This window comes from Akebia trifoliata, chromosome 4 (genome assembly GCF_017979445.1).
Source record: "Akebia trifoliata isolate Shusen 1 chromosome 4, ASM1797944v1, whole genome shotgun sequence".
Lineage (NCBI taxonomy): Eukaryota > Viridiplantae > Streptophyta > Magnoliopsida > Ranunculales > Lardizabalaceae > Akebia > Akebia trifoliata.
The window spans coordinates 15,002,857-15,014,797 of record NC_141378.1 but is presented as its reverse complement, the minus strand read 5'-3'; the positions used below and the strand labels follow the sequence as shown (position 1 = coordinate 15,014,797).

Below are 11,941 nucleotides of genomic sequence, written 5' to 3'. Positions count from 1 at the left end.
GATGGGGATGTTCACATAACCATAGATGTATTTTCTCGCGATACAAGTAAAAACCATCTACGGTTATGCCTGCATCTCCACAATCAGAATTGTAAGAATCACAGTAAATCCTGTGTCACCCCAGCACGACTCTAAACTAATTCGAAGACAATCCAAGGCAATGACAACTGGGTGCTGACGTCTTCATTCAATGTAAACAATTTACTGTGTCAACTCGGAAATCCATCAACTCAGATGATTGAATCTCAACCGAGTTATGCGTTTATATTCGGTGTTTCTTCAGGGACATATATATGTATATATATAAATCAAACAATATCATAGATATATGAAATATTTTAAAAACAGCTTTAATTATTTTTTATCTTTAATTAAAGCTGTTTTAAAAATATTTCATATGTCTATGATATTGTTCGATTCGGCCAAGTCGACTCAAGGGTTATCAATTTGACTCGTCGATTTGAGTTTTAAAATTAACTATTGAGCACCCATAGATTAAAATAATAGTACAATAGAAAATAATGATATAAACATGTTTGGTGAGCAATGGAGGTCCCCCCTAAGTCTAAGATGGGTTGCTAACCTTACCTTACCTTCATTGACTTAGTCTTAGGAACTCAAACCACTGTCTTTCCCTCTACTATAAATACCTTTGAAGAATGTTTGATTGAGCATAGAAAGAAAGAAGAAAAAAAAAATTGGATCTTAATTTATCTATATCTTTGTAGTGAGAAATGGAATCAAAGAACAAGGGTTTGATGTTGTTGGTTTTAGGGTTTATGTTGTTGAATGCTTTCTTCATTTCCACTGCTTGGGGAAAGACACTTTACAAAGATTTTGTTGTGAGTTTTAATGTCATATTACGTAGCTAGCCTACCTGCATTTGCATGTATGGTTGTTCTAAGTTCTTTGTGTTATGGTTCTTGACAGTTAATCTTTCTTGCAGATGACCGAAGCTCCCTACACTAGACTGTGCAGCACAAAGAACATTTTGACCATTAATGGCCAATTTCCTGGACCCACTATACATGCTCATAAAGGAGATACAATTATCATCAACTTTTATAACAAGGCAGACCATAATGTAACAATTCACTGGTAATACTCTCCATTCATTTTTATATTTATATTTATATTTTTTTCTCTTAAATGTAGCAAGTCACATGACATCCAGTAGTACCGGATCACAAACAGTACTTGAGAACAATTTAATGGTTTGCCATTGAATGATGATGAATGAAATTAGGCCAATCAGTCATAATCTAACTAGATACATTAATTTGATTGATCCAGTGATGAAGATTTATATATTAATAATGTGGATTAATGAATTTTAACTTACAGGCACGGAGTGAAGCAACCAAGGAATCCTTGGTCTGATGGCCCTGAATTTGTAACACAATGTCCTATTAAACCAAGAGGGAATTTTAGCTACACCGTCATATTATCAGACGAAGAAGGGACGTTGTGGTGGCACGCACATAGCGATTGGAGTCGAGCCACAGTCTATGGTGCGCTCATTATTTATCCCAAACACGGGACCTCTTTTCCATTCCCCAAGCCTCACAAAGAAGTGCCCATCATATTAGGTAATTAATTAAATAATTAAGCTTAAATCATCGATCAACGGCTCAGATTTAGTAATTAAATCACCAATCATAAGTAATGAGGTGTACTAATTATACGAATGTTACGTGACATGACGTGGAACGTAGGATCATGGTGGAAGAGAGATGTGACGGAGGTAGAGGAAGAAGCTATTGAATCTGGAACAGAACCACAAATTGCTGATGCTCACACAATAAATGGCCAACCTGGTGATCTTTACCCATGTTCCAAACCAGGTACATTTTTTAAACCAATTCGGTCATCTCCATCTAAAACAATTTTGCAATCAAATGGTTTACAGTATTTAGTAGCAATATATTAGTTTACTACCAGCAGTATGAATAACATTACTATATATATCTTAATGCAGACACCTTTAAAATGACGGTGGAGCAAGGAAAAACATATCTACTGCGCATTATCAATGCAGGGATGAACGATGAAGATTTCTTCTCCATAGCTCAACATCAACTCACAGTTGTTGGAACTGATGCGGCTTACATCAAACCGATAACCACAGACTACATCATGATAACTCCAGGACAAACCATGGACATCCTATTAAAAGCTAACCAACTTCCTACACACTACTACATGGCCGCTCGATCTTATGCGAGCGCTAATAATCTTGAGTTCGATAACACTACGACCACCGCTATCCTACAATACAATGGCAACTACACCCCTCCTTCATCACCTTCTTTCCCTTCTCTCCCCTCCTACAATGATACAGATGCCGCTACCAAATTCACTGATCGCATTCGAGGCTTATTGACTAAAGATCATCCAATAAATGTCCCATTAACCATCGATACTCGAATTATCACTACGATTTCCCTCAATAGATTGCCTTGTGCGAACAATTCGTGTGAGGGACCTAATGGAACACGACTTTCTGCAAGTATGAACAACATAAGCTTTGTGCTTCCAGCAATCGACATACTTAAAACTTACTACGACATGATCCAAGGAGTTTATGAGACTGATTTCCCTAGTGAAGTACCTTTTGTATTTAATTTTACGGGGCCTAATTTGCCGAGGAGCCTACTAACACCGACACTTGGTACGAAGGTGACAATGTTGGATTATAATTCAAGTGTGGAGATTGTTATACAGGGAACCAGCTTGCTTACTGCCGAAAATCATCCAATGCATCTACATGGGTATAGCTTTTACTTGGTTGGATCAGGTTTCGGGAATTTCAAACCAAAGACAGACCCATTGAAGTATAATTTGGTTGATCCACCTCATGTGAATACCATTGGAATCCCTAGGAATGGATGGGCTGCCGTCAGATTCCGAGCAGACAATCCTGGTAAGTTTGTTAGTTTTTAAGCTAATGGGCCAATTTAATTTGAAAAGAAATTATATTCAAGTAGATTAGAATGTATCAAAATTTAATATCTTATTAATTATATTCATTTGTGTAATAATTTTGTTAGGGGTGTGGTTCATGCATTGTCATTTGGAGCGTCACGCTAGCTGGGGTATGAACACAGTGTTCATAGTTAAGAATGGAGCTACCCGCCGAGCACGTATGCTACCACCACCTAAGTACATGCCGCCGTGTTAACCCAGTCATTCGATGCTGGCCTCATCAGATGATTAGATATTTCTGCTAAATTATTTGTTTCAATGTTTGTTATTAGGGGGAAAAATAATGGGTGAATTACTATTTTGTGAGCATAAAATGAGTTTTTAATGATTCCGGCCACTTTTCATTTTAGTTATCGAAACGTGAACAATCACATTTTCGTTAAAAGAAATTCAGAACCAAGTGACTATTTCGCAGGTTTAAAAATCTCCGAATTCATTATTGTTCACGTGTTGGTGATCAAAATGAACCTTGAGCTGGAATCGTAAATTCGTCAAAGGTTATCACTTTGTAGTAAATATCTCAAAAATAATTGGCTTTTCAAGGTGGGGTTTTCATATTAGTATGCAAAGTTTGTTGTTTATCTAATGAGTCGTGCTGGAGTGACATTAATATTGATTTAACATTATGAAAGGAATTTGTTTGAAATCCCTTGTATTCTTGTGCCCTTTATTCTGTAATGTGTTTGAAAGGAATATTTAATTGTTTAACTTTATTCCTTATAGTCAAATTGTCCAACATGTATTTAAATAGACTGACCAATGGACCCAAATGGTTTTCCATTATAACATGTTCTCAAACATCCCCCCAGGGCCCACACACACGAAAATGTTTACTGACTAGAAAGTGATTCATGATCAAATATCGTTGGAAATGATCGTAATTACCATTATAAAACCTAATTATGTGAAGAAGATGAGAAAATGGTAGTTTAGATAATTCAAATACATTATAAACGTGAGATGAGGTCCGGGAACTATTAAGAAAAAAAAAATACTAAATGAACTATTAAGAGATCACTTAAAACTTAGGGACTATTTAGAAAAAATTCCCTCCTCCTAGGTCTCTTACGTAATTTTCCCTAGACTTTAACACTCTAATAAGTAATATGTCCTTAAACATGTGATTCAGTCTATATGAAATATAATTCTAAATTTTCATGAATCACAAATATAAATCTTTGAACTTAATTTCATCTCAAAAGATTAATCAATCATGGTGTTAACAGTTCTAGAATGTATACCTTTTTTCCATTGATAAGGTAATAATAGATTAATTAATCAACTTGTATAACTAATACCCTTAGAAGACCCTATATTCTAGATTTATCTTCTACTCTCTATCTAACTTGAATAGGAACAATTAAGAGTTCTTGTGATTAGAGTATTTTTCATAAGTCAAAAGCTTATGAATAGGGGAAAGTGTCCCTCACTTCTATAGATGTATTAGAAGGCCTAGATAATCTTCTGTACCTAGTTAGGTAATTATAAAAGCACCCCACGAATGACTAAGGGGTTATCACATCATAACTGAATTATTTATTTTTTTATATAGGTTAAAAGTTTCAGAATGAGCTGATTTTTTATGAGGATGATCTCTGTGATGAAAACATCTCTCGAGTCTTGGGATGAATCAGAAGGTTGAGTCAAGGGAAGGGTCAAGATAAGAAACTCCGGCAATCCTTGGCATAAAGATTTATTAGAGCTCTATCTCTTCCCTACATGGGGCCGGTTGACTCAAGTGGAGTGACCACCCCTCTAATTAATGAAGAGTAAGCATCAGATTCTGCAGGAAATGAAGAAAGACTAGATATAGGATTCCACCTCTTTATAGGATATTATAGGATATTCTAATGCCCCAACTAATAATATAAGCATTGATTGCAGGCCGGTTCATAGATCGATTGGCTAGGGGCAACAATTGCATCTGATAGAGTATAAAAGGAAACCCATCATAGGTCTAGCGAACATCGCCAGAAATGCCTTCATTCTCAGCCTTTGCGGCAACACCTGCAACTGGCAGGGCCGTCGATCGAACCAGATCGACGAGGGGATCCAAGCCTCCAGATGTCGATTCTACGGCCAACTCCCTTAAGCAAAAAGCTCGGTTAGGCACCTTTGATAGGTCCTGATGAAGGGTTTGAAAGGCGATTTATCTGATATAAACCTTGCTTCCAGTCTCGGTTGTCGATCAACAATCTGATGTGTACCACGAAAGAGTTTGTATCAGTCGCTTTCTTCTAGGAAGCGGGTCCTTGCCTTCCCTTGAGCGTAACACGGAATTGATCGATTTGAGAAGTTTGCTACTGGCACGCCCCGCAGGTCCTTCTATTTAGTCCATGAGGGTTCTCTCGGCGCTGCTTTCATTCTTGTTCACCAAGACGTAGCTGATCCGATCTAAGAAGATGATACTGACCGCGCTGAGGAGTTGGGATCTTGAGGTGACTACCCAGAGCTCATCCTCACCAAAAATCAACCCATTGTGAAACTTCTAACCCTATCAAAACAAGTTCAAGAATTGTAAGTCGTCCATTTTTTTGTAAACCAACTTTGATGGGGTTAGAAGTTCAGAATGAGCTGATATTTTGTAAGGATGATCTCATTCCGAAAAGTCTTAACCCATATATAAGATAAAAAAAATCAACTATGGTGTGGATTGCCCTTATTAATTCATGGGGGTGCTTTTATAATTACCTAACTAAGTTTCCTTGACCATTGAGGTCTATTACTTAAACAATATAGAGAATCCCTTTTGATTTATAACTAATTAAATGGTACTCTTTAATGATCTGTTAATGACTTCTTTTTATTGATTGAATCCAAACATTGAAAACTTTTCGAAAGTGGGAGGTTTATTAGACCACATAAGCCATAAGTTCAACACAAATACTTCATGCTCAAGGTTTAACCTTGAGCTTAATTTGAATAGACAATGGACATTCCACGAACAGAATTGACATCTTTGAGATTAATTTGTATTTATGAAAAATCTTTTTATTTTTTGGCTAGGCTCATGCATGAAGAATCTGATATGGCTGGGAGATGATTCTCCCGAAATTTGACTTAGGAATTAGTTTAAAATTTAAATCAGAAATAAAGCAGGAACCCATTTCTTGCGTTGGAATATATGGTCATGCATTTGTAATAAAATGTTTTTTTTTTTGCGCATAAATAATTCTATATACTTGCATTTGTACTAAATAATTATATATTTTGAAGAAAATAATCACTATTCATGCCCCAAATAACTTTCTTACTATCCACTGGCAATTAATGGATTTGGGTGTAGCTAAGATTTTAGATTTGGACGGACATGGTGACGTAACGGAAGCATATGAATCAATAGATTTGATAGGTTGTGTTCAATAAAACACTTTAAATCAATTTGAATCAATAGATTTAATTGATAAACAAGCAATAATTTGAAAAAAATAAAGCATAAAATTAAAAAGTAATTAAAAGATAAAATATAATTAAATTGATTTATTATTATTAATTTTTGGATTTGAAAATTTTTATATAGATAACTCCATAATAACAATTTAGAATCATACTAAAATACTAAAAATTAACATTCCTTATATATGTATAATATAATACTAACTTTCTAATCCTATTAGAATTCAAATTAGACACTTCTAAATATTTCTAATTATAGTCTAAATAATAAAAATGAATTTAAAACAAATTAGAACTAACAAAGAATTGTACTCACAACATAACTAGAAAATATAAATTCTATTAGAACTAGAAATAAAAATAAAACCTAATAGAATTGGAAAAACTACTTAAAATTGTAGATATCCTACATCACATGGATTTTAGCTTATATTTTAGAGAAATAGGGGTTTAGGTCTGAACTATAAGATGTGTTTTAAAGCTTATATATATATATATATATATATATGGGTCCCGTTCAGTAACAAACATTTTGACAAACATTTTGACAAACATTTTGGCAAAACATTTTTCAAAACATGGGTTAGAGGTTTTGGAATGGGCTGATTTTTGGTGAGGATGATCTTTACGGTGAGGAGATCATCCTCACCGAAAATCAGACCATTCCAAAACTTCTAGCCCTAGTTTACAAGTTGAAAAATCGTGGACCGTCTATTTTTTGTAAACCATTTTTGATGGGGTTAGAAGTTTTGGAATGGGCTGATTTTTGGTGATGAAGATCTTCTCATCGTAGAGATCATCCTCATCAAAAATCAGCCCATTCCAAAACCTCTAACCCATGTTTTGAACGGGACCCATATATATATATATATATATATATATATAGGGAAATGTTCAGCAACAAACATTTTGGCAAAACATTTTTCAAAACATGGGTTAGAGGTTTTGGAATGGGCTGATTTTTGGTGAGGATGATCTTTAAGGTGAGGAGATCATTCTCACCAAAAATCAGCCCATTCCAAAACTTCTAGCCCCAGTTTACAAGTTGAAAAATCGTGGACCGTCTATTTTTTGTAAACCATTTTTGATGGGGTTAGAAGTTTTGAAATGGGCTGATTTTTGGTGATGGTGATCTCCTCACCGTAGAGATCATTCTCATCAAAAATCAGCCCATTCCAAAACCTCTAACCCATGTTTTGAAAAATGTTTAGCCAAAATGTTTGTCAAAATGTTTGTTGCTGAACATTTCCGTATATATATATATATATAGGGAGGCGTTCGACACCAGTCCATAAATCAGTCGTTTTAATAAACGTTTGCAAGCCGTTAGATAAGATGCGTTCGGATGGCACAGATTGAGTAGGGAGCCGTTTTGCGTTTAACTTAAAAACATATATGTTATTTACACCGTCGTCCTTAAACTTAGGGGCATTTACTTCTACCTCCCTAAATACTTAAAATCCAAAAGAAAACGAACAGAGACAGAGAGTTATCTCTTCTCCTTCACCTTCTCCCTGCTCGAACATGCGACTCTCTCTCTCTCTCTCATCTCCTTCTCCTCGATCTCTCTTCAAGATTAATACCCGAGAGCAACGAACACGATTTTTTACAAAGCCGAAACCAAGGAATTGCAGAAAATACAAGAATCCAACATTATACGACTAATAATGCTCCCCTTTTCGATCTTCAGCGTTCTACTTTGTTGGTTCCATAGATGAACAACAAAACTTTCCCTACGAATTTGCCTGAGCTTCCCCATCATCCATTTCGAATGAACCTTATCCCTTGGTCCATGAAAGAGGCTCTAAATCCTACTCCAATCGATCGGATAAAATGCTGATGGCAGCAACACCGTGAAATTAAATCCGGGTCTTCCCCTCACCCTCGAAACAACTCTTGAAGCCAAATAAGGCCTATTGTAACTCCATTTATTTCCATTGAAGGTCAGTGCAAAATCCTCTGTAAATTTGAAAAGGAGAGAATGATTCTTGTCGAAGATCATAACAGCATTGTTCAACCGACTCCAATTTCTCGTCTCAAGATCAATTGTTTGTGCTCCAATTATGTTTCTCAAATTGGAGAAGGAGACGAGAGAGAGAGAGAGAGAGAGAGAGAGAGAGAGAGGGGGGAGGGGGGGGGGGGTTCGCACGTTCAAGCAGGGAGAAGGTGAAAATGAAGGAGAAGAGAGAACTCCTGTTCATTTTCTTTTTCGGTTTTAAGTATTTAGGGAGGTAACACTAAATATCCCTAAGTTTAAGGACGGCGGTGTAAATAATGATACATTTTTAAGTTAAACACAAAACGGCTCCCTATTCAATCTGTGCCGTCCGAACGCATGTTATCTAACGGCTTGCAAATGTTTGTTAAAACGACTGATTTATGGACTGGCGCCGAACGGGACCCATATATATATATATATGGGTAGTGTTCAATGGCTAACTTTTTGGCAAAACATTTTTCAAAACATGAGTTAGAAGTTTTGGAATGGGCTGATTTTTGGTGATGATGATCTCCTCACCGTAGAGATCATCCTCACCAAAAATCAGCCCATTCCAAAACTTCTAACTCATGTTTTGAAAAATGTTTTGCCAAAAAGTTAGCCATTGAACGAGACCATATATATATATATATATATATATATATATCAGGTCTAGAAATTGAAGATTTAGACCTTCGGTTGTTTTGGGTAGGAATCTACACCCTTACATTTTTATTTGGAAAATAATTTGGGACCATTTGGTCACTTTATTTAAATACATTCTTGGACCATATGATTATAAGAAATGATGCAGAAAGCATTATTGGAGAATAAACAAATAATCCCTCCCTTTCAAACACATCACAGAAGCACGAAACAGCACAAGAACACAACGGATTTCCAACAAACTCCTTTCATAATAAAATAAATCAATAAATAAATGAACAAATAACTTATCACAGATTACAGAAACCACAAACTTTACAGGTGCTAATATCTTAATTAGTATACCCGGCCCCCTTATTAAACATTTAAACAAATAATATAGCTTAACATCCAGTTAATCATCTGTGGCCCTTGTCGATCGACTGAGCTAACATGGAGGCATGTACTTAGGTGGTGGAAGCATACGTTCTTCGCGGGTGGCGCCGTTCTTCACTATGAACACTGTGTTCATGCCCCAACTAGCGTGACGCTCCAAATGACAGTGCATGAACCACACCCCTAAAAAAATTATTACATAAATGAAAATAATTAATAAGAAATAAAATTTTGGAAGATTCTAATCTATTTTAATTGAATCTAATTTATTTTCAAATTGGAATGGCTTATTAGTTTCAAAATTAACAAACTTACCAGGATTGTCTGCTCGGAATCTGATGGCAGCCCATCCATTCCTAGGGACTCCAATGGTATTCACATGAGGTGGATCAACTAAATTATACTTCAACGGGTCCTTCTCTCTGTTGAAATTCCCAAATCCCGAACCAACCAAATAAAAGTTATACCCATGTAAATGCATTGGATGATTTTCCGCAGCAAGCAAGCTGGTTCCCTGTATGACAATCTCCACACTTGTGTTATAATCCAACACTGTCACCTTTGTACCAACTGTTGGTATCTGTAGGCTCCTTGGCAAATTAGTCCCCGTAAAATTAAACGCAAAAGATGGTTCTCTAGGGAAATCAGTCTCATAAACTCCATGGATCATGTTGTAGTAAGCTTTAAGTATGTCAATTGATGGAGGAACAAAGCTTATGTTGTTCATACTAGCAGAAAGTCGGGTTCCATTAGGTCCCTCGCATGAATTGTCCGCACAAGGCAATCTATTGAGGGAAATAGTTGTGATAATTCGAGTATCGAAAGTTAATGGGACGTTGATCGGATGGTCTTTAGTCGATAAGCCTTGAATGCGGTTAGTGAATTTGGTAGCGGCATCTGTATCGTTGTAGGAGGGGAGAGAGGGAAAGAAAGGTGATGAAGGAGGGGTGTAGTTGCCTTTGTATTGTAGGATTGCCGTGGTCGTAGTATTATCGAAGGCGATACCATTAGCGCTCGCATAAGATCGAGCGGCCATGTAGTAGTGAGTAGGAGGTTTGTTAGCTTTTAATAGGATGTCCATGGTTTGTCCTGGAGTTATCATGATGTAGTCTGTTGTTATCGGTTTGATGTAAGCCCCATCAGTTCCAACAACTGTGAGTTGATGCTGAGCTATAGAGAAGAAGTCTTCATCATTCATCCCTGCATTGATCATGCGAAGGAGATAGGTTTTTCCTAGCTCCACCACCATCCTAAAGGTGTCTGCATCAAAATATATTTCATTAATGTTTGTCATACAGGCAGTAGTAAGTTAATATATTACTACAACATAATGCAACCCACAGGATTGAAAATTGTTCTGATCGAGATAGCCGAATTCGTTTAAAAAATGTACCTGGTTTGGAACATGCGTAAAGATCACCAGGTTGGCCATTTATTGTGTGAGCATCAGCAATTTGTGGTTCTGTTCCAGATTCAATGGCTTCTTCCTCTACCTCCATCACATCTCTCTTCCACCATGATCCTACGTTCCACGCCACGTAACATACATTCGTATAATTAGTACACATCAGTACTTGTGATTGGTGATTTAATTACTAAATCTGAGCCGTTGATCAATGATTTAAGCTTAATTAATTAATTACCTAATATGATGGGCACTTCTTTGTGAGGCTTGGGGAATGGATACGTGGTCCCAGGTTTGGGATAAATAACGATCGCACCATAGACTGTGGCTCGACTCCAATCGCTATGTGCGTGCCACCACAACGTCCCTTCTTCGTCTGATAACATGACGGTGTAGATAAAATTCCCTCTTGGTTTAATAGGGCATTGTGTGATAAATTCAGGGCCATCAGACCAAGGATTCCTGGGTTGCTTCACTCCATGCCTGCAAAATAAATTTCATTAATCAACATTATTAATATATAAATCTCCATCACTCGACCCACCAAATGTAGCTAAGCTAGATTATAACTGATGATGGGCCCAATTTTATTCATCATCATTCAATGCGAAACCATTAAATTGTTCACAGTGTTTGTGATCCGGTACTACTGGATGCCATGTGACTTGCTACATTTAAGGGAAAAAATAAATAAAAAATGAATGGAGGGTCGTACCAATGAAGGGTTACATTATGATCTGCCTTGTTATAAAAGTTGATGATCACTGTATCTCCTTTATGAGCATATATAGTGGGCCCAGGAAATTGGCCATTAATGGTCAAAATGTTCTTTGTGCTGCACAGTCTAGTGTAGGGAGCTTCGGTCAACTGCAAGAAAGATTATCTGTCAAGAACCATAGCACAAAGAACGTAGAACAACCATACATGCAAATGCAGGTAGGCTACGTAAGATAACATTAATACTCACAACAAAATCTTTGTAAAGAGTCTTTCCCCAAGCAGTGGAAATGAAGAAACCATCCAACAACACAAACCCTAAAACCAACAACATCAAACCCTTGTTCTTTGATTCCATTTCTGAGTACAAATGTAGATAAAATAAGATCCAATCTTTGTTTTCTTTCAATGCTCAATCA

General features: G+C 36.5%; 2 protein-coding genes across 2 annotated transcripts; one reads left to right on the top strand and one right to left on the bottom strand.

Moving 5' to 3' along the window:
- The first annotated feature begins 734 nt into the window (after window positions 1–734).
- On the top strand, window positions 735–3,578 carry LOC147404058 (laccase-14-like). The gene is made up of 6 exons (XM_086437652.1): window positions 735–842; window positions 947–1,098; window positions 1,345–1,589; window positions 1,716–1,844; window positions 1,979–2,923; window positions 3,051–3,578. Exons 1-6 carry the CDS (start codon window positions 735–737, stop codon window positions 3,179–3,181), a joined length of 1,710 nt encoding a protein of 569 aa, XP_086293778.1. The 3' UTR covers window positions 3,182–3,578.
- Window positions 3,579–9,307: 5,729 nt separating this feature from the next.
- LOC147404057 (laccase-14-like) lies at window positions 9,308–11,880 on the bottom strand. The gene is made up of 6 exons (XM_086437651.1): window positions 11,773–11,880; window positions 11,521–11,672; window positions 11,044–11,288; window positions 10,794–10,922; window positions 9,716–10,660; window positions 9,308–9,583 (listed from the first exon to the last, which is right to left on the bottom strand). The coding sequence occupies exons 1-6, from the start codon at window positions 11,878–11,880 to the stop codon at window positions 9,453–9,455; spliced, it is 1,710 nt and encodes a 569-aa protein (XP_086293777.1). The 3' UTR covers window positions 9,308–9,452.
- Between the last annotated feature and the right edge of the window lie 61 nt (window positions 11,881–11,941).